At 41.9% G+C, this 23088-nt stretch overlaps 1 protein-coding gene across 1 annotated transcript; it reads right to left on the minus strand.

The window, feature by feature from the left end:
* Window positions 1-1101: 1101 nt before the first annotated feature.
* On the minus strand, window positions 1102-10378 carry LOC147722797 (uncharacterized). Its single transcript, XM_086967386.1, has 4 exons — window positions 9400-10378; window positions 4668-4995; window positions 4289-4556; window positions 1102-1110 (listed from the first exon to the last, which is right to left on the minus strand). Exons 1-4 carry the CDS (start codon window positions 10376-10378, stop codon window positions 1102-1104), a joined length of 1584 nt encoding a protein of 527 aa, XP_086823512.1.
* Between the last annotated feature and the right edge of the window lie 12710 nt (window positions 10379-23088).

Consider the following 23088-nt stretch of genomic DNA (forward strand, 5'->3'; position numbering starts at 1 on the left):
GTTTGGAGACACTCTTGCTGTGATAAACTGCTCTCTGAAGGAAAGATGACATGAGTGTGTAATTTGAAGTGGCCAACACTCATAACATGAATTTCAAAGATTAAGACTAAATCACATATGTGTATGGAAAATGATTATAAAAAGGGGTTCTTGTGACTCCCAGATTGTCAAATTGAGCTGCATGTCAGGGTGTAGAACTTCAACATGACTGTTGTTTTCAAGACTAGAGACTGAGGGTGTTCCAATCTCCCATGCTGGGTAAGGGGACATCACCCAGAAGAATCAAGAACACTTGCTGGGAGCACCAGCATATGCCTGACACAAGATCAGAGGATTCTGTGAGGACACAGAGTTTGCCTGGGGGCAGCAAGGTTCAGTGGGTTCCTGACAAGTGGATCCCAGGAACGTGGTGTGTGATTCTAGCCCATTGGGACCGTTGTGCCGATCTGGCATGCTTTCTGTGAGCAGAAATGTTGACTACCTTACCTGATGGGGCTGTGAAGACTGAGGGTCATAGCCCTTGGTGTTGCACTGTGTCAGGGCTACAGCGCGGCTCCATAAATTATTTCTAATCATCACTCACCATTCCCCTGAAACCTTTAAACACTCAAAACATGCATCAGCGGGGCCCATAACACTGAGCATTTACCCTGTTCACTTATACTTGGCTTCAAGGCTTCTGGTGAATCGCAATGGAGAAATTCTGTAACATTTGGTGGAGAGTCTAAAACCTATTTAATATTTACACTAAAAGTTCAAAACAGTTTACCATGGTTTCATATTAAACACATATATTCAGACACACCACCATAATGGCAATGGATCTGCTAGAACGAAAATTAGGCGTAGGAAGAAAAAAAGACCAGCTTTTAATTCTTCATTTATCTAATTTTTATTCAAAACAAACTTTTAGTGTGTCTGATATTATGCATTTATTTATTCTTTATTCAATAATTCTTAAACTTTATTTCAAAAACATGATCATTTTATTAAGAGCTCAGAAAATCGCTTTATTATAGAATTCAGTAAAGTTTTAGCAAAGAACAGATAGTTCCAAATTCAGTCTCTCCTAACATCCCTGACTAACACCCTAATCTTATTCTAACAGTCCTGCAAAGCAAACAAATAAGAAAATAATAAGAGTTCTTACATCCAGGAATCGGTCAGCAAACGGGTAGCATCTCCGATAGAAATGAAAAAAGCGACCCCAACCTTACAAGTCCAGGGGGTTTTATACCCTAATTCTCAACTTAATCTATCTAGAAAAGTAACTAACATCACCATCTTGTGTTCTGATTGGATAAATTTGGGTGGATGTGCACTTCCTCACCATTACAGCATTTGTTATTCACATGATTCAGCTAATTTAATAAACGTCCATTGTTTAAGCAGTCCGTGGCCTAGGCACATTGCATTTAGGCAACATTGCCCTTCTTTCCCATGGCTTGGATATGCTCTTATTCATGCTTGGCACCCATCCTAGGTTCCAGGTACTGAAACCTTGAACTTCTCCCTCAAGCACAGTCAGCTCACTTGTGCTGGCAGAAATCTTTGGCGCGCCTGCGCAGACCAATACCCACTCGCAGTAGCTCAGAGCGGTCATTTTCTCACTAGGCCTCACAGGCCACATTCGGAACTATCATAGAAACAAACAGAAATCCATGTTAATTTTAATAATGAAAACCATTCTGTTTACCTCCCCCCCTGTTAATGTTTCCCATTAGTTGTTACCTAGCAATATGCCACACAAATGCATTTTATACTTACACAATCGACCCTCTCTTTTCACAAAACATATACAAAAGCACATTTAAATAGCATTTTGTTTATATCAAAGCTATGCATTAGTCTACAATACAACAACAATACATATTAGCTAGTATTATTGCAACATATAAGCAGAATTAGTATTTCCCGTGTGTAATTTAAAACAAAAATAAAAATTATGGGTGCATCTTATTCTATAGTTGGTTATTTTCACAAAACTTGCAATTAGTAAACATTATAGTTATGGGACATTGATTTCATGAGGGGTACACAAAATGTTGTTTTTGCCACCTCGCTCCATCAATTCCCTCATCTGGTGATTTTATCACCAAATACCTCCCATAATTTTGTAAAATTTACTTGAACATGTTTCAGTTCCCTTTCTTGTTAATATCATCTATACTTTTGTCTCTTTCTCTTTTAAATCTTTGAAAAACGTTTCCTTTATTTCTTCCATTTCTATTTCATTCCTTTCTCTCATTCTTGCCTGCTGTGCTTCATTTCTTTTCTTTATTGACCTTCTAAAATCTTGTCTACCTTTATATATACAGAATAATCTTATCATAAAAATCACTATTACTATGACTGTTATTGGAATTAGTATTTTACCTATAATTGAACTACCTATCTCTTGAAACCAATTTTTAATTGCTGTTAAACTTTTACCCAGCTTTTCGAGGACACCCTCAACCTCCAGTGGTTCAATTTCTCCATGCAAATCTGTAATGTTTATAATATATTTTTCAATATTCTGACTTGTATCTGGGATATATGTACAACAGTGTTGCACTTTCAAAATCCCACAGACTCCTCCCTCTTTTGCTAAAATAATATAACAAGAGCAAGTCTATTTTGCAAAACCATAGTTCTCATAGCAATCATTTCAGTATTCACCATCAGGAATCCTCCTGCAGTGTCTGTTGATAATCGATCAACAATTGTGGACAATTTTTTAATTCTATTTGCATTGAACGAAATTCCCACTGCTGGTATCAGTGCTCCAAGCACATCACATATTATATCTAACACAGTTTCTCTTCTTTTTAGACTTAGAACTTTACCTATCTCATGCTTTCCATTAGTACCTCTATCTACATGAAAAATTTTAGGAAAGACCAAACCCACATAACATGTCCCATACCAGTGGTTAGGTCACCTATAATAGGCTCTGTTCCCACAAATAAAATAAATTCCAGGAAAAATAGGATCATTTCCTCCTTTAAATCCCCAACCCCCTAAAATTCTATAAGTATCTTCACATTGACTTGCACCCACAAAAGAATGGTCATACATGGTGTTATCTCTTCTGATACAAAATGTTCCCATCATTGGCACATCTATATTTATTGCTACATTCACATTTTTATCCTCAATATTCTCATCATCAAACATATACTATTTTGTTTTTTCATGTTCCATTTTCTCTTTTCGTTTATAGGCAATTCTTCTTTCCTCAACCATGCCTAAAAAAGTTTTCTCTTCAACTCTCATTTTACATGTCAAATTATGAGCAAAAGCATATTCATGTGTTAATTCATCTACTTCTAGGAAATATTCTCCCATCACCTCTGCATGCTTTCCCTTATTCAATTTATTGTCAATCTTTAATTTTGCAAATATTTCATCCACATTGGAATGTTGATATTCCAGCTTTCCAGTTTTATAAAACAAGCTTGCAATTACACTACAAGTTACTCCATATGTAAGAGGAAGGTGGTGATAGGTCACCCCTTCTGACACTGACGCTGGTAATTTTACGCACACATAGCAGTCATCTACATTCATAGTTTTAATAGATTCAAGCAGTAATTTCGAAAAACTGTTTTACTATCATCACTAATAGATCTAGCTTGATGCAATTCTGGATTGTATACATGAGTCTCAGGTACCTTTCCTTTCTCAACTTGCTTACTTGAGCTTGCATTCAGTTTTAATGTTGTCAAATTAGTTGAAAAGGAATCACAATAGCTAATATTGTCCATATTACTACTAACAAACTCATACAAATAGTAAAACACCTACACCATTTTTAAAAATAGAACATTTCGTACCGTGGTTATTTATTGTCATTCTCCCTAACAACATTTCTTCGACCTTATGTCACCTACAAGTTTCACACTACTCAGCACTCTAACAAATTTTCTTCGACCTTGTGTCAGTTCTATTCTAAACTAAGTTATATTTAAGTTTTCTAACAAGTTTTCTTCGACCTTGTGTCAACTCTGACCCTTTCTATAATTACAAATCCGTCTCACAGGACTTCAGGCTTTTTACTTTAATATCATATACTTTGAGCACCTAAAATTTCATTTCTTAATCAAACTTTTTACTCACTTTTCCCAATTGGCTTTGGGTCGTACAGATTTTCTTGACTACTATTTACTTCAACAATTGGTGGCAGGACAATGTATGTCCATTCAGGTGATTTGTACTTCTGATTTGGACGTCTCACTCTTTTTGGCCTTTGAATAGTCTCTATTTTCTTTCCCAGTGTTTCTTTTTGACTGGTAATCTCGTTTACTTGATCTCCTTGCTCTTTTGCTGTATTCACTATTTTGAATTTCAATCCTCCAACTCCTTTAGGCCAGTTGTCTTCTTTGCAGATTTTCTTAGTCTTCGGCTCTGTTATATTATGCTCCACTCTCCAAGCTCTTTTTCTTGTGCTTTTTCTTAATGGAGACTTGTCTGCACTTTCATCAGTTTCACTTTCAGTTTCTTCTACTGTATCATTAATTATGATTTTCACAATGTCTTGGTCTTCATTAGGTTTAGTTTTCTCTACTGTTACTCTGTTAGGAACACCTTCATAACTGGTACTTGGAATCTCATTTTCATCATGAGTTACTTCCTCTTCCCCCGTTTCAGGATTTTCGTTCCTGCTTCCAGAGTCTTCAGTTTGCGGTTCAGTTTTCCCCTCTTCAGCAACTTTCTTTTCACTTTCTGTTGTGTCTTTACTGGTGCTTGCTTCTACCGATTCTCGATCTTCAAGTTGATCTTCTGAATCTGGCATTTCAACAATCTCCCTGTTACCTTCACCTCCAGACGCAGAACTGGCTTCTGATACTTCCAGATATCGACGTTCTTGTCTATCTTCAGTATCTGGATCCTTATCGGGTTTACCTTCAGAATCTGAGTAAGTTGTACTTTCACCGTCGTATGGGTATTCAGGTTCTGGCACACGGATTGTGTGACTCGCATGAACCCACCTCTTCAGTCCAGCACACTTGACTGCAGTAGTACTGACCGAGATAACTTGACGTGGTCTTTGCCACCTTGGTACCAAACAATTCCTCCTACAGTGAACTTTCACTCTTACCCAGTCCCCAGGGACTAAATCATGAGCTGGATTTTTCTCTTTGGAATTTGCTTCAGTTCCCACCTGGTGGAGCACAGAAGTTACAACATCAGACAGATTCTTGCAGTAATCCAGTATGATGTCATCATTAATGGCTAATAGCTTATTAACTGGTACATAAGCCTGTCTCATCACCCTCCCCATCAAGATTTCGTGAGGGCCTAATCCAGTTTTTCTGTCAGGTATGCTCCTCAATGTCATTAAGACAAGTGGCAATGCGTCTGGCCATTTCATTCCTGTTGCCAAACACATTTTTACAATTCTATTCTTCACTGTTCCATTCACTTGCTCAACTACCCCTGAAGCCTCAGGTCTATATGCACAATGCAGCTTCTGGCGAATATCCAGAGCTTCGCAGATCATCTGCAGAAGTTCATTCTGGAAATGCGGGCCTCTGTCCAATTCAATTGTGACCGGAAACCCGAACCGTGGTATTATTTCACGTAAGAACAGTTTTGCAACAGTAATTCCATCATTTCTCCGTGTTGGAAAAGCTTCAATCCATCGTGAAAACAAACAGATTATCACAAGAACATATCTGAGTCTGTTACATGGAGGTAGCTCAATAAAATCCATCTGAACTCTTGTGAATGGGCCACCCTCCCGTCCTATGGTTCCCAGACTTACAACAGTTTTTCTGTTTGGGTTAAATTGTTGGCATACTAAACACCTTTGGCACAAACTTTCAGCAATCATTCAAAATTTGGGATTATACCAAGTCTGTCTAAAAAGACGGATCATGGCATCTCTTCCAATATGAGCCTGACCATGGTACATTCGGGCCATATCTGAAATCATGCTATCGGGTATTACTGGTCTTTCATCTTTGTAAACCCAAATTTCATCTTCTTCCCTCTGTCTACATCCTGATTTTATCCAGACATCTTTCTCCTCTGTTCCTGCCTCTTCCTGCATCTGTTTCACTTCCTGCCAGGTCTCAACTACAGTGGTTAGCATCAAAGGACTTGGAACATGTTCTTCAGCTTTTCCCCGATTTATTGAAATTTGGTTTTTAGCACAGTACTTGGCAATTGCATCTGCATAGTTGTTTCCTCGGGTTATATAATCATCACCTTTTTTATGAGCAGAACATTTCACCACAGCCAGTTTCTTAGGCAATTGAATCACATCTATCAATGTCTTCACAAATTCTGCATTCCGTACAGGTGTTCCTGCAGAGGTCAAATAACCTCTTTGGGACCAGAGCTGCCCATAATCATGAACAACTCCATAACCATATTGACTATCTGTCACTATGGTTACTCTCACCTCTTTTCCCAACTCACATGCTCGTATCAAAGCAATCAATTCCGCTACCTGAGCAGAATGAATTCCTTTCAGACAAGATGCTTCCAACACTTCTGCTACTGTACAAACAGCATATGCAGCACTTAGAACACCACTCTCTGTTCTTAAACATGATCCATCCACAAACATTACAAAATCTGATTCAATCAAGGGCTCATCCTTAATATCAGGGCGAGGTTTGGTACAGTATTCCAAAACATCCAAACACATGTGATCAAGCTCACCTTTCACTTCTGCTTCAATGGTTTCAGGTAACAATGTAGATGGGTTTATATTCACACATCTTGCAATTGTCACATTTTCAGCTCCTAAAATTACTTTCTCATAATGGGTCAATCTGCTGTTAGTCATGTACTGTGTTTTTGCTCTAGTTAGGAGAATCTCTACTGAATGAGGTACATACACCCTCACAGGAAATCCCATCACAATTCCTTCACTTTGTTCCAGACTTACCCTTGTTGCTGCTACTGCTTTTAGGCATCCTGGCAAAGCTTTTGCAACAGGGTCCAAAACAGCTGAGAAATACGCAATCGGTTTTCTCATTCTCCCATGTCTTTGGATCAATACTGACAGAGCACATCCTTCCCGCTCACTGCAGTACAGTTCAAACTCTTTTTCATAATCAGGCATTCCTAATGCTGGTGCTTCACACAGTTTGTTTGTTAATTGCTCAAATGCTTCCATCTCTGTCTTGGTCAGAAAAATTGGGTCTCTGATATCTGCCTTTGTCAGTCTCTGCAATGGTTTTGCAATTAATGAAAATCCACTTATCCACTGTCTGCAATAGCCTACCATTCCCAGGAACATTCTTACCTGTCTTTGAGTTTTTGGTGGTTGCATTCCTGGTATCACTTTAATTCTTTCAATGGTAACGTGTCTGATTCCTTTAGCAATCTTGTGACCTTAATATTGTACCTCTTTCTGACAGAACTGTAATTTCAACGGAGACACTATATGTCTCTCTTCAGCCAAATGATTCAACAATGCCACTGTATCAGTTACACAGGCATCCTTTGTTTTTGATGCGACCAGTAGGTCATCAATATACTGCACTAACACAGACTCTCCAGGCATGCTCAAAGTTTCTAAGGATTTCTTCAATAGCTGATTAAAAATTGATGGACTTTCAGTGTACCCTTGTGGAATTCTACACCATGCTAAAATACGATTTTGGAATCGAAATGCAAAAATTGGCTGACTTTCTGGATGCAATGGAACAGTGAAAAACGCATTGCACAGATCTATCACTGTGTACCACTCTGCATCATGAGGAATCTGATACAAAATCACTGCTGGATTCGGAACAATCGTACAACATGGAACAATAATCTTATTATTTTTCTCAAATCCTGCACAATCCTGAATGTTAAGTTTGGCTTTTTCAGTCCCATAATTGGTGAACTACATGGATTGCTCTCAATTTCTCCCAAAATTCCCTGCTCAATCATTTTATCAATTACTGGAGTAATTCCTGCAATCACTTCTGCAGTCATTTTGTATTGTGGTGTATTCGGATAACTAGCACCTTCTTTTATGGCCACTTTCACAGGATCAACCCCTTTCATTAAACCTATATCCTTTCCAGTGAAATCCCACACTTTCTTTTACTGCCTCTTTTAGTTCAATAGGAATTTACTCTTTATCAAACACAGGAAACAATTTATCCTGTTCTGCCTCAATCATGAGCATGGTCAATTTATACAAACTATCTTCATCTGGAGTCTGCAATTCTATGCCATCTGTTGAACAATATATGGCACAGTTCATCTTACACAATATATCTCTTCCCAACAGATTAACAGGACTACTGTCGCACACCACAAACCGATGCATATCCTTGTATGTCCCAATCTCTATTTCAACTGGTTTTGTCAAGGGAGTATTTATTTGTCTGTTGGCTACACCTATAACCTGGATCATTTCACCCAAGAGAGGAAGATTTTGAATTTCCACTGATCTAACAGTAGAACGGGTAGCATCAGTGTCCACTAAAAAATTTATTTCCACATCATTCACCTTTCCGCTCACAAATGGACCTGACTGATCTACCTCAAGAGTGGCTCCAAGCATACACTCTTCTTCCTCCCTCAGGCACCGTCAGAAACTTTCATCCGGCTCACTGCCATTCTCTTCTTGCAACCAATATTGCGGACACGCATTTACTCTTTGCGGTCTTTTTACCTGCTCACTCCCGCTGAATCCTGTCTCTGCACTGTACTTCTGCTGATTTCCACTATTTGGCAGTGGCGGTTGTGGCACCTGACTTTGCTGATTTGCTCTCTGCTGTTGCTGTGACTGCTGCTGATTTACCTCAAACTGCACCTGTGGATTCAATGATGTATGTTCCCCTTTAACTCTAGGCGGACATTTACACTCTCGTTTCCAATGCCCTACCTTGCCGCAATTAAAACATTGTGTTTTCTTTTTCATTTCATCAATGTTTCCCACCAATTTAGGTTTGCCTTTAAACCCACTCTGATCCCCTGCATTCTTGTTCTCCATCTGCGCCAATTGTTTTTCTGCTACTTTCACTTGTGCCCACGTAGCTTTCTCTTTTAATTTCTTTTGCTTCGCTTCAATCTCTTCACTACAATATTTTGCTTGTCTCAATACCTTGTCTACAGAACTCAATTGCCAATCCATCATGTTATGTCTAATCATATCTGAAATTTCTGGCCTTAATCCATATATAAATCTATTCACAAAGTGGCTCATATCTTTCTCACTTAATTCCTCATAACCACTATACTGTTTGAAAACCAACAACAACCTTTCATAAAAAGAATGCACAGTTTCTTTCGGCTCCTGAGTGGTCCTGTCTATCGTTACCCAATCAGTCTCTTTTGGAGGTATTTTGTTTTTCAACCACACTATCACTTGTTCATACTTTCTCATCACATCCGGTGATGGAGCTCCTGTCTTTGGATCCCTAGGATACTCCTCCCTTGGCCAATCCACAGATATTTTACATTCTGTCCACAAATCTGCTGGCACCACCATGTCAAATAATCCTTCTAAATCAATCCACAATACCTTTGACACCTTTACAAATCTGTCAACTTGTCGGTACCATTCTACTGGTTTTTCTCTTAATCTGGGGAAATCATTTGTAAATGACAATATATCTTGTCTGCTCCAAGGAACATGTACATATCCTCCTCCAGGAACTTCTCTCATAGGGAATTCAGTTACCTCTGTTTCTTTTTCTCTAACTGGAAAAGCTAACGTTGATTTATCACTATTCTCCTCTTTTTTCTTTGCCCATTTGACTCGCCATTTGCCTACATCACCCCATTTTCGCAAAAGCACAATCAAATCCTTTATCTGAATTAATCTTCCAGCAGTATTCATGTTCTCAATGTCTCTTTCTGCGAAATCCACTCTATAGGTTTTCTGCAATGATTTTATTTTTGCAAACTCTATTCCACATTCACTTGCTACTTCTTCCAATTGATCATACATTGTTTTAGCTCTCCATGTTATACTTTTACATAAAAACATGAGCTCATCATCCTGGTAATTCTTTAATCTATCTGTCCCAATCGTTCCAATTATTAATTCCTCCATATCTACTTTTAGTTTGGCCACATCCAGCACTTTTGATTCCTGCTCTTTTAATTTTAGCGTTTCAATCCATTCACTCAATTCTCTATCTGTTGGATCTCTAGGCGTTTGTGTTAAATCTATTTTGTATGTACTTCTCTCTGGAGTTGCAGAGTCAGATTCTGCTCCTGTCGGGAATGCGCATGTCAAATTTTTATTAAAAGTTAATTCTGGTGGATTTACACTTGTATTCTGTCTTATTTCTGATAAATCTGGATAAGTACTTTCTCTCGCTCTCTGCAAACTTTGTTGTAATGGGATTGTTAGTCTCGGTTCTCTTATTTTCTGATCATCAAATACTGGTATCACAGGTCCTATCGTTACTGGAACAGTTACAGCTTCCATATTTCTAGTTAAATTCTGAACTAACTCATGTGCAGATCGTTCGTATTCAGACATACTTGGCTGCTCATTGTTTTGTCTTTCTGGACTCAGAACAATACTGTGTAAATCATTACTTCGCACAGGTGTACCTGTAATTCTAGCTTCTCCTATTGGTGTACTCAGGACATATCTCGTTTATACTTTTTCAGGACAATCTCTAAAATTTGATGGCTGTTCTAGTGTTTCATTAACTTTTTCTTCTATCATTAGGGCATTCGGAGTAGTCCGTAAAGGACTTGGTTGGTATGGTGGCGGTGTTCTATTTAATATTTCCTCTAGTACAGCATCATCTGATTCACTATCACCATAGCCTTGATTCCCTGAATCAATATTCCTTCTTTTCTCTGCACTTTTTCGTCCCTCATATTCTTCTACTACTCTGACCAGATACATGCCATCGCACATATTACTGTCTCTCCATCTCCGCATCATAGTCTCATGAGTCTCTCCCCACAAATCTCTACCTCTACCTCTCGGTCTAAGATGCCTGCTCAGCCTCTCACTTTCCATTTAATGCATCTCATCTTCCCACTCAACCAATGCTTCAAACTGAGTTGGTCTAGGTCTCGGTTCAAGTTTCATCATTTTGTTTCTCAAATTCCTCAAAATTGCTACATCAAACGATCCTCCCTCCGGAAAGGCTAACACACCATCTTCCTTGGTATACTGTACCCAATTATCCAACCAAACACACGTATGATACCCATATTTTGACAACATGTAAGAAGCAGGTGTTTTCGGCGAAGGAAGTATTTTTCCCTCTCTTGTCACTACCTCCTTGTCTTTTACAAACACATTCTTCAGTCTTTTGAACCATGAAGGTTTCTTCTTGTCATCGTCATAATAATAATATGACATTTTCAAAAAAACTTTCCCTTCTCTCAAAAGATTGCGCACTATTCTGTTGCTGATTCCGTAACACCAACCTATCACAGCGCGGTTCTCACTAATGCACCAGTAAGAACATGATGCGTCACTATAGTGCTTAACCAATAGCTTCTGCTGCTTTCTGTGATGAACCAATCAGCTCCGACTCTGACTTGGTCATGTGGACCAATCCCAGCGCAACACTTTTGACGTCATCAGCGCTCCGGCTTCTGCAGTGCAGACTGACCCCTCCTTTACAGGGTTTTTTCAGAAAGCCGTATTTACAAGATATTTACAAAAAAACAGTTAGTAACTTACACAAAACATTTCCACTAATCTGTTTCGCTATTAAAGAGATAGAATTTTCAATCGCACAAGTATTCTATAACCGGAGTAGACGACGCTTATCTCCTCAGAATTTTTAGATTCGCTGATAAAGCAACACTGCTGGCTTTACCCTTCTATTAGGCAATAACGATCTCGCTTCTCTAGAAAAGCACATACAGAGATCTTTTACACCTCCTTAGAGACAATTCCAGAGTTTTGCTTGAACGTGTATTGCAATTACATTTACACACGTTCATACAGAAAACCCTATTCATAAACATACATAAACTCTGTGTTACCAGTAGGCAGCACGTCCACTAACCCACCACAGAATTCCTCTATTCCTAGCAAAAGAAAGACGCCACTCACTTTACCCTTCAATCAAGCTTGGGTTAAGACCTATTACTCTCCCAGCAGTAAGGTTTAGTCGGGAAGCACGGAATGATCCCTATACTTGAAGGCTGAAATTTCATAGACTGTCCTCACTATACATTTATCCTTTCACACCTAAAGTCCCTAAACTGTGATATACGCCGATACCACCGCAGTATATGACAATACTACTTTTTGAAACAGACTAATGCACTGTGTGACTTAACCTTGCCACACTTCCTCCACCTGCAGTCGGAGGCACTGGCATCACCCTACTCTATAAAGCCTATTCAAGACCACATTTAACATAGTAAAAAACTCAACAGATGTTAATCATAATTCTGGATATTAAACTATATATGTATAGCACCTTATACATAATCCTAGCTAATTTCCTTAGCAACCACTATTCTGCTACCAAGTTATTACTGCTACAGCGCAGCTCCAGAAATTATTTCTAATCATCACTCAACATTCCCCTGAAACCTTTAAACACTCAAAACATGCATCAGTGGGGCCCATAACACTGCACATTTACCCTGTTCACTTACACTTGGCTTCAAGGCTTCTGGTGAATCGCAATGGAGAAATGCTGTAACATTTGGTGGAGCGGCTAAAACCTATATAATATTTACACTAAAAGTTCAAAACAGTTCACCATGGTTTCATATTAAACACTTATATTCAGACACACCACCATAATGGCAATGGATCTGCTAGAACGAAAATTAGGCGTAGGAAGAAACAAAGACCAGCTTTTAATTCTTCATTTATCTAATTTTTATTCAAAACAAACTTTTAGTATGTCTGATATTATTCATTTATTTATTCTTTATTCAATAATTCTTAAACTTTATTTCAAAAACATGATCATTTTATTAAGAGCTCAGAAAATCGCTTTATTATAGAATTCAGTAAAGTTTTAGCAAAGAACCGATAGTTCCAAATTCAGTCTCTCCTAACATCCCTGACTAACACCCTCATCTTATCCTAACAGTCCTGCAAAGCAAACAAATAAGAAAATCATAAGAGTTCTTACATCCAGGAATCGGTCAGCAAACGGGCAGCATCTCCGATAGAAATGAAAAAAGCGACCCCAACCCTACAAGTCCAGGGGTTTTTATACCCTAATTCTCAACTTAATCTATCTAGAAAAGTAACTAACATCACTATCTTGTGTTCTGATTGGATAAATTCGGGTGGATGTGCACTTCCTCACCATTACAGCATTTGTTATTCACATGATTCAGCTAATTTAATAAACGTCCATTGTTTAAGCAGTCCGTGGCCTAGGCACATTGTATTTTAGCAACATTGCCCTTCTTTCCCATGGCTTGGATATTCTCTTATTCATGCTTGGCACCCATCCTAGGTTCCGGGTACTGAAACCTTGAACTTCTCCCTCAAGCACAGTCAGCTCACTTGCGCTGGCAGAAATCTTTGGCGTGCCTACGCAGATCAATACCCACTCGCAGTAGCTCAGAGCGGCCATTTTTTCACTAGGCCTCACAGGCCACATTTGGAACTATCATTGAAACAAACAGAAATCCATGTTAATTTTAATAATGAAACCCATTCTGTTTACCTCCCCCCCTGCTAATGTTTCCCATTAGTCGTTACCTAGCAATATGCCACACAAATGCGTTTTATACCTACACAATCGACCCTCTCTTTTCACAAAACATATACAAAAGCACATTTAAATAGCATTTTGTTCATATCAAAGCTATGCATTAGTCCACAACACAACAACAATACATATTAGCTAGTATTATTGCAACATATAAGCAGAATTAGTATTTCCTGTGTGTAATTTAAAACAAAAATAAAAATAACGTGTGCATCTTATTCTATAGTTGGTTATTTTCACAAAACATGCAATTAGTAAACATTATAGTTATGGGACATTGATTTCATGAGGGGTACACAAAATGTTGTGTTTGCCACCTCGCTCCATTTTCAGCATAGGGGCAGCTGCCCTATTCAGCCCTGTGACCCAGAGAGCCCATTGCCGCTCATGTCCACGGTATGCCAGGTGAGAGATTGTGGTGAAAAGTGCAGGTATTTCTCTTGTGCAGCGCTATATGGAGAAGAGGGTTGTCGCCCTGAGCAATGCTGTGTCCTGGAAGGGGCCGTCACCCTGTGTATGCAGGTGAGGGTCATAAAATAGTAGAAGGGCCATAGTCATGAACCAGCGTGCAACCATGAATGACAAGCAGGTCATGACCCACAAAGAAAAAATCACTGATTCAACTCCCTGAATCCAGGAGCATCCAAAATCACCAAACTGAGAGAGAGACTTATCGCAAGACCGGAGCCATACCATGGACATTTGCTGCCTCGCAGCAGTACCTCTACTTCTGCTCAATACTGGGCTGCAGGTGCGCTCTTGGGGACTCCAAACCACCACTTCAGTGAGAGAGGGTAGGACTGACTCCAGCACGATCGGTCCCTGCTGGAACTTGTTTTGACTGATGTCCTAAGTGCAGAGACACTTTGACTTTACAAAGGCTTAGTAGAATTCCTAAGATTTCAACTAAATAGCTGGGCCTAACTTGGATGTCAACACACATAAACGGGGAATAACCACAATCCTTGGAAGGGTAAGGGGAACTTAAGAGCTGACCCAGGTAACACTAGCATGTCTCTTGTATGAAGCCTGTGTATATTGCTTATGGCATACTGTATTGTACTTTGTGTACACTGGATAAATACAAGTGTTGGACTGGACAATCATTGACTGAGTTTGCTGGGTGTATTATTGAGCTGTAAGCCTGTGTTCGCCCTACAGCTACCTCCTCCACGAGAAGCCTTGAGCTGCTCGACCCGGGCTTCGACTCAGATCCAGGTGCTGAAGGGTTATTTGGCCCTGTTGATTTGATCGCATATTCAGCTAGACCCAGGGACATAAAGATTGAAAGTCCTCAACCACCACGGTTGGGCCAGTAGCGCCTGTTTGCCCTTGTCCCTCTGAATAGGAGTATTAAATGGTGGTTTGCAGGCATTAAGATGTTCCATCTTTCACTGCTACCTAAAATACAATCATAGGGATTCCATTCCCTTTGTTTCATTTTATTGCTGGAAGCTGGGTTGCCAAAATGGAAGAAGATTCTTATCTCAGCAATAAATTATCTTTAATTTGTTGTCTGTGCTTTATTTAATGTATATGTTTACATGTTATTAACATATCTATATATAACAAAATATATACATATATATATATATATATATATATATATATATATATAAAACAAAATAAAATGTTTTATTCTGATTTTTTCACAAACATTTCTTATACTGTTTATGAAATACAAAATATGTTATACTGCCTCGTGCTTTTGCCATCTTTAGCCTTGATTTTGCCTCCATTTCTGCCTTTGTTTTCACTTTGTTCCCCCGGACGACCCAGCCGCCGCTGAGCCGCCCTCTGTCCTCCTTTCCCGCCGCTGCCTCCCTGCGGCCCCGCCCCCTCCTGCCCATTCGCCGCCCGCTCCCGCCACCCAGCTGCTCCTCCCTCCCGGCTCCTTCTTATGACGCCCATGCATACGCCCAGCATTGACGCGCAGTGGGTGCGCCAAAGGCAAGCCCGTCTGCGCCTGGACCCCTGGTCCCCAACGATGCCTGCCCACACGACGGATCTACGACGCCGCCACCCTCATCGCACTCAAACCCGACCGATCAAGAGCCTGCCACTGAGCCACCCCGAGACGCACCCACGGACCCTTCACCTGCCTAGCCTGCAAGTTCACCTGCATCCGGACCTGCAACACATCCACCAAGCCGAGCATCAACAACAGCCACCTCAAGTGCATCCTGCTCAACACCCGCTCCATACACAGACACGCCATCGAACTTTGGAACCTGCTCGACACTACCTCACCAGACATTGCCTTCCTCACAGAAACCTGGATGAACGCCTCCTCCGCAGCCGACATCGCCATCGCCATCCCAGACGGATACAAGATCACCCGGAGAGACCTCGTCAACCAGATTGGAGGAGGCATCGCCATCGTACACAAGAACACCATCCACATCACGACCGACTCCGACGACACCTTCGCCGCCGCAGAGCACCTCCACTTCCAGATACACGACGACCCTCAGAGGCACCCTCGTCTACAGACCCCCGGGACCACGTACACAATTCAGCGAAGACATCACGGACTTCATCAGCCCGCACGCCCTCCGCTCCGCTGACTACATCCTCCTAGGGGACCTCAACTACCACCTGGAGAACAACAAGGACCACAACACCTCCGCCCGGCTGGACAACCTCTCGAACCTCGGACTCAAGCAACTGGTCAACACCCCCACCCACTATGCCGGCCACACGCTTGATCCAGTCTTCTCATCCAGCAAGCACATCACCTTCAGCCACTCCACCGGACTTCACTGGACCGACCACAGCTGCGTCCACTTCAGCTTCAGACGAACCACGACCCACCACCACCCACAAAGGAGCTGGAGCAAGATCACCGCCGAGCAGCTCACCACCTCCCTCAGTCAAAACCCACCCGCCAGCACAACGGACCCCATCGAAGTAGCATGCAACCTCACGAAGTGGCTGACCGACTGCGCCGACGACCTCGCGCCACTAAAGAACCCTACCAGCAAACCCAGAAGAAAGAAAGCCTTCTGGTTTACCGACGAACTCAAGGACTCCAAGAAAAACTGCTGCACCCTCGAGAAAGCCTGGATCCTCGACCAGACCACAGACAACATGACCGCCCTCAAACACGCCACCCGCAAGCACCACCAGCTTATCCGCACTACCAAGAAGAAATCACTGAAGGAACAACTGGACAACAACGCCCACGACAGCAAGGAACTCTTCAGCATCGTCAAGGAGTTCTACAACCCAGCACCGGCAACAACGACATCACTCCTTCACAAGATCTCCGCGACTCTCTCGCCTCGTTCTTCCACCGCAAGATCGCCGACATCCACAACAGCTTCAACGCACCATCCACGCACCCAACCGTCGAACCAACGCCCCCCACCGCCACCCTCCGCACCTGGACCGCGGTGACCACCGAAGACACAGCCCGCACGATGAACACCATCAACTCCGGATCTCCGACCGACCCCTGCCCCCACCACGTCTTCAACAAGGTCGACTCAATCATCGCACCCCAACTCCGGGACGTCATCAACACCTCCTTCAACACCGCCACCTTCCCGGCGAGCTGGAAGCATGCCGAGCTCAACGCCCTGCTGAAGAAACCAACAGCTGACCCTACCGACCTCAAGAACTTCCGCCCCATCTCGCTCCTCCCTTTTCCTGCCAAAGTCATCGAGAAGACTGTCAACAGACAGCTTGCAGCCTTCCTCAAGACAAACGGATCCCTCGCAGTCTGGCTTCCGAGTCAACCACAGCACCGAGACCTCATCGCAGCCACCGACGACATCAGAACCCTGCTCGACAACGGGGAAACAGCGGCCCTCATCCTCTTGGACCTCTCTGCAGTGTTCGACACTGTCTGCCACCGCACCCTAGTTCAACGCCTCAGCAACATCGGTATCCAAGAGAAGGCACTGGAGTGGATCATCTCGTTCCTCACCGGAAGAACACAGAGAGTCCGCCTCCCCCCATTTCGCTCCGAGGCCACCGAAGTCATCTGTGGCGTACCGCAGGGATCATCACTCAGCCTCAACCTCTTCAACGTCTACATGAGACCTCTTGCAGCCATCGCACGCCAGCACAACATCATCTCCTACGCTGATCACACCCAACTGATCCTCTCCCTCACCAGAGACCCCGCCACCGCCAGAACGAGCCTACACGAAGGGATGAAAGACGTCGCCGAGTAGATGAAGAACAGCCGCCTGAAACTGAACTCCGCCTGGGACGACTCCTGGTGGCCCCCCGCCCTGGGCGCCACTCCCAAGCCAACAGACCACGCACGCAACCTGGGCTTCATCCTGGACTCCTCCCTCTCGATGACCAGACAAGTCAACGCCGTCTCCTCATCATGCTTCAACACCCTACGCATGCTCCGCAAGATCTTCCGATGGATCCCGACCGAAACCAGGAAGACGGTCACCCAGGCACTCGTCACCAGCCGACTGGACTACGGAAACACCCTCTACGCCGGAACCACAGCCAAGCTACAGAAAAGACTCCAACACATCCAGAACGCCTCCGCCCGACTCATCCTGGACATCCCCGACGCAGCCACATCTCTGGCCACCTGAAGGACCTGCACTGGCTCCCCGTCAGCAAGAGGATCACGTTCAGGCTCCTCACCCACGCACACAAATCTCTCCACGACCTGGGCCCCAAGTACCTCAACGACCGCCTGACCTTCTACACGCCCACCCGCCAGCTACGTTCTACAAGCCTCGCCCTCGTCACCGTACCACGCATCCGAAGAGCCACCACCGGTGGCAGATCCTTCTCCTACCTGGCGGCCAAGACATGGAACTCCCTCCCCATCCATCTTCGGCTGACCCAGGACCATCTCGCCTTCAGGAGACAACTCAAGACCTGGCTGTTCGAGCAATAGCGGACCCCTTCCCCAAGCGCCTTGAGACCCTGACGGGTGAGTAGTGCGCTATACAAGTGTTATGATTGATTGATTGATATTGTTTTAACATCGTTTCACATATCAGTGTTAACCATCATGTCTGCAAAATTGTTTTTAACAATATTCATTTGTGCTACATACATTTGTATATATGTATATTAGAAATAGTACTATATTATTTATAGTTTTTATAGAACTGTTCATAGTATGCTTTGCATAATTATTTATATCTTCATTAACTGACAGAATTCCTATTGCCAGGGGAGTGAGGCAAGGATGCTTCCTGGCCGACCGTTTTTTCCCTATATATTAACAAGCTTGTGGAAGCCCTTTCCCTAGGGAATATTGATGCGCCTAAGCTGGATGGGGAAACGGTGCCCGAACTCTGATTTGCTGATGACACCCTTTTAATCTCCTAGCCCCGATGGGCCTCCAGCAGCTCTTGACTAATTTTAACGCTTTTTGTTTAGCTAAGGGCCTCGAGCTCAACATCTCAGAAACCAAATTCATGACCGTTAGACCACACAAAACATTTAAGCAACCTATCTCTCTGGCAATTGAAAACCTGGGCTGAATATCTAGATTCGGCTACCTGGGCATAATCCTCAAGAGTAAATTGTCATGGTCTGCACATTTAGAGAAAAAAAGGGTTGTGACTCAACACCAGGCCTCAGCACTATACAGGAGGTTCCAGGGAACAACATCGAGAGCCCTTCTCCTTGCTCTTGAACTCTACAAACTAAAAGTCCAAGCAACTAATTTGTACAGGGTAGAACTTTGGGGCTATGCTAATCTAGATGCTCTCACCGTAGGCGAAAAATATGTCCGCTCACTACTCCATCTTCCATCGAGCACTCTCTTAATACTGATGTTCTATGATGTCAATATAAAAAGAATGAGAAAAGCAGCAGGACTAAGGCCCCCTTGGTCAGAATGATAGAAACCATGTGGTATTCAGATCTCTTAAACCAGCCAGGCCCAGAATCAGTATCATGCGCTCACAACACTTTATTGCCAGGAGAGTGTTCTCTATGGTAATCTGGGTATCTCTGGTGACTAGACTTGCCATATCGGAGCAGAAGGAACTAGAATAGTGTTCCTGCTATGAGTCCCAAAATGAGAGGCAGGCTGCCGAACATAGAGTGCATGAAGTTTGGAAATATGCCGAGGACTGTTTCAAAAGGTACTAACAGTCCTGAAAAAACTGTCTGAAATACATGTACAATACCACTGGTATCAGACATGTTTAAGATACGACCTAACATTTCTACGAAACATACAGGGCAGTTTGTTGATAATAGGGCATGTATCTCTGCAGAGGACCATGCAACTTGTAGTTCATAAGTCTCTTTGGACGAGATCAGTGGCACAGCTTTTTGTAAAAGAATGGCTTTCATTCTGCTTAAAGTATGAATCCGAATAGAAGAGATGTTCAGTGAAGGCAAAAACAGCGACCCCTCGTCTGTCTTAGTTTTAGGAAACAATACTTGCATACAACAAGTGACCCTAGCTGACACAGTTACAAGATAGGGTGTTCCTGGCAACATGCCACAGCAGCTGTGATCATTCAACATTATATAGCTTCCGTTAAAAAGCTGCCTAAAAATTCGATCTATCCCTGAAGCTGGAGAACCTTGCATGTGGCAGGATACGTTGGTCGAAGAACCGTCACAGGCTCCATGTAAATTAATACCCTGATATAAAAGTGTACCGCTTAGTGCGTTTTTACATTGTGTACCACTAAGAAATACTTACTTTCCCCCACTCCAACATCTGTGTCTATATGGTAATTCCCAGGTTGATTTAATGTATTCTTTACCCAACTTTCATACACGCCAGCTGGTATATGTTTCAAACAATTTTGAAAATTGAAAATTGTGACAGGCAGAGTGATTATTCCGTGTATTAGCCATTCTGTTGCAGGTTTATGCGAAACAGTTATTGGTAATCTTTCCAGTTTTTAAATGCTCAGCACCGTATAGTCTGCTCCTCTTTGTGCCAACGTGATTTGTTTATCTGTAAGGTTAAATACAAAAAACAATGACGTGGTGTTGATTAGACGCCAAGGCACATATCCAGAACGAAGATTTTGCAACGACAAGCCTAAAAGCATTATAGAACGTAATTGTGACTGTCCATGCAGTAGCATGAGCAAGTCCTGTTCCCTTATGTCAATGGCAGAGGATACTATGCTGTCCAAAGAATAATTCTGGATGACAGAGTCGTTAACCTATTGTCAACTACAGAGAGAGATATCTCTAAATTAATATGATCAATTTCTCGTATTCGTTCTGCAGTCTCTGCTTGTGTCGCTTTCCAAGCTTCATTATAAATGGCATATATACCGGCGTATATAAAACGTTTATGCTGTCGTTTCACAGGACCTTGAAAGAAGTCCCTTACATCAACACCATCTTTAAGTAAAGTTAAGTGTTGTTTTACCTCTGTCAGTGTGGATTGTATTTAGCCAGTGAAGGCACAGTTTTCATACACTGTATGTTCTTACTACTCATGGATGTTGTCTCTGGACATATCTTGGATCTGGCCTAGTGAGTGTAAACCCTTGTGTCTTATTCAGGAATCTAATTTGGCAGTTGTTTGTGTCTGTGGGCCAGATTAACCATTTCTTCAAATCAGGATCAGTTCTGTTTTTAAGTAAAATTGTTTTTACGTCGACCCCTCCTTCTGAAGTGTTTTTACTATCAGGTGTAGGTATACACAGTTTGTTCAAATCCTTTATCTTGGCTAGTCCAAGGCAGGATGTCTGTTGCACAGTGTCAACAAACATTATTTGTTCAGAGAAAATGCGAGCTCGAAATAAAGCTTCTATTCCCTGCACCTGCCAATCTTTTGAGCCCCAGATAGTTTTTGTGTCTATGTTGTCACTCCAAAAGTCAAAACCTAATGAGGACAGCGGGGCATAAAAGGCTGCAGAATAAATTTGCTTATTATTAGTTAACATACTTTTCGTTCCTGTCTTATTAACATTTTTAAAGTAAAATGTTTCCGGATTTGTGGTATTAAAACCTGAGAAGTATGGAAATTTATCATAGAATGTTTTCGAGCTTTCTTTTGGTGGCGTTAGACAATTTTCCCATTGATTAAAAGTATAAACATTTCTAGGGTTTGCAGTTTTGTGCAAATAATGATGACCATAGTGATTATAACAGTACATTTGTGCATAATCTGATGAACCTTCTAAGTATTCATGTTTTGTAAAATTTTGCAGACATCTCTAGGTCTGACATCATATTATTAACAGTCCCAATCATCAGAAAATGTGCTGGGTGAAACAAAGTCACTCAAGGAAACCTTAAATTGATGTAGAATCTTCAACGGCTCTGCAGGGCCAAAGACGTCATAATCAGTTCTGTCCCATGCTATACCACAAGGTATAGGAACGGCTGTGATGTTCACTGACGTCAAGTCTCTTAGTTCAAAATGAGATAATAATTTGTGTGGCTTCAGGAGGAAGTTGATGTTTTTACTTGCTGTGTCTATTTTACTATATCTTCCATGTATCAGCATTCCCAAACTTAATACAAGAATTAGCCAAAGTAGGAGAAAAAGTACACCTAGCACAATCCAAAATTCAACCCATGGTGAAACCAGATACGTTTTTTCAAGTTGCTGAAAAAACATATCAAAGGTAATGAAATAGCCAGATGCAGTTCTGTCAATTGAAGGTATTGCATCATGATTTCTTGAAATCACTGGAGCTACCGGATCCTTTGTCATATTAGTATAGCCAGATGCTACATCATTGTATACAGGAGTTTCTTGACAAACTGTTATTTGGGTCTCAAGAGGCACAAGTTCCATGGCATTATTGCTTAGTCCTTCTTTTCGCACTGCAGATTCCTCAAAGGTGATGAGTCTCTCAGTTTGAACTTCTTGAATAGTAGCAAGATTTGGTCGTCTGCTACATCTTTGGAGTCCACTGGGCCTACTACTTATTATTGGCCACATGATGTGGTTTTACCAGGTCGATGGATACAAACCTGTTCTCCTTTCTTCCAGCGAGGGGCGGCAGTAACACCGTTCTTGACCCGTGGATTGCTAGCACAGGTACTGGTGTTCTGTAAGAAGGCCCAAATTCCTTCTTATCCACGATCTTTTCTCTGACTAGATCCCCAATCTTTGGAATCCAGACAGGCCTTGCTGGGATGGGTGGTTCCCCTTCAGTGGTCGTTGGCTTCTGTAATTTGTTGCTTTGAATTCTCCTTTTTTCATTTAAGTCCTGCAAAACAGACAAACGGTCTTTGATATCAAAGAGGTTTTATTCTACCACTAGAGTGTGACGATCAAGGTCCTGGACAAGCATTCTAGTACCAAAACGGATTTCATATGGAGTGATTCCACCCAGAGAATTTCTTGGCAGATTATTTAGACTACGTTGGACACTTATTAGATGTTTGACCCACCCGTCACCCGAGCCTAATACCCTAGCTGTTATAGATTGCTTTATGACCTGGTTTTTTCTTTCCACTATAGAATTTACCTCAGGATGGAATGGACTTAAATACCGCAATGCAATGCCCAGATTGGCCATGGCCTCCTTGTAAGCTTTGGAGCTAA

Source organism: Lissotriton vulgaris, chromosome 4_1 (assembly GCF_964263255.1).
Source record: "Lissotriton vulgaris chromosome 4_1, aLisVul1.2, whole genome shotgun sequence".
In the NCBI taxonomy this organism is placed as follows: Eukaryota; Metazoa; Chordata; class Amphibia; order Caudata; family Salamandridae; genus Lissotriton; species Lissotriton vulgaris.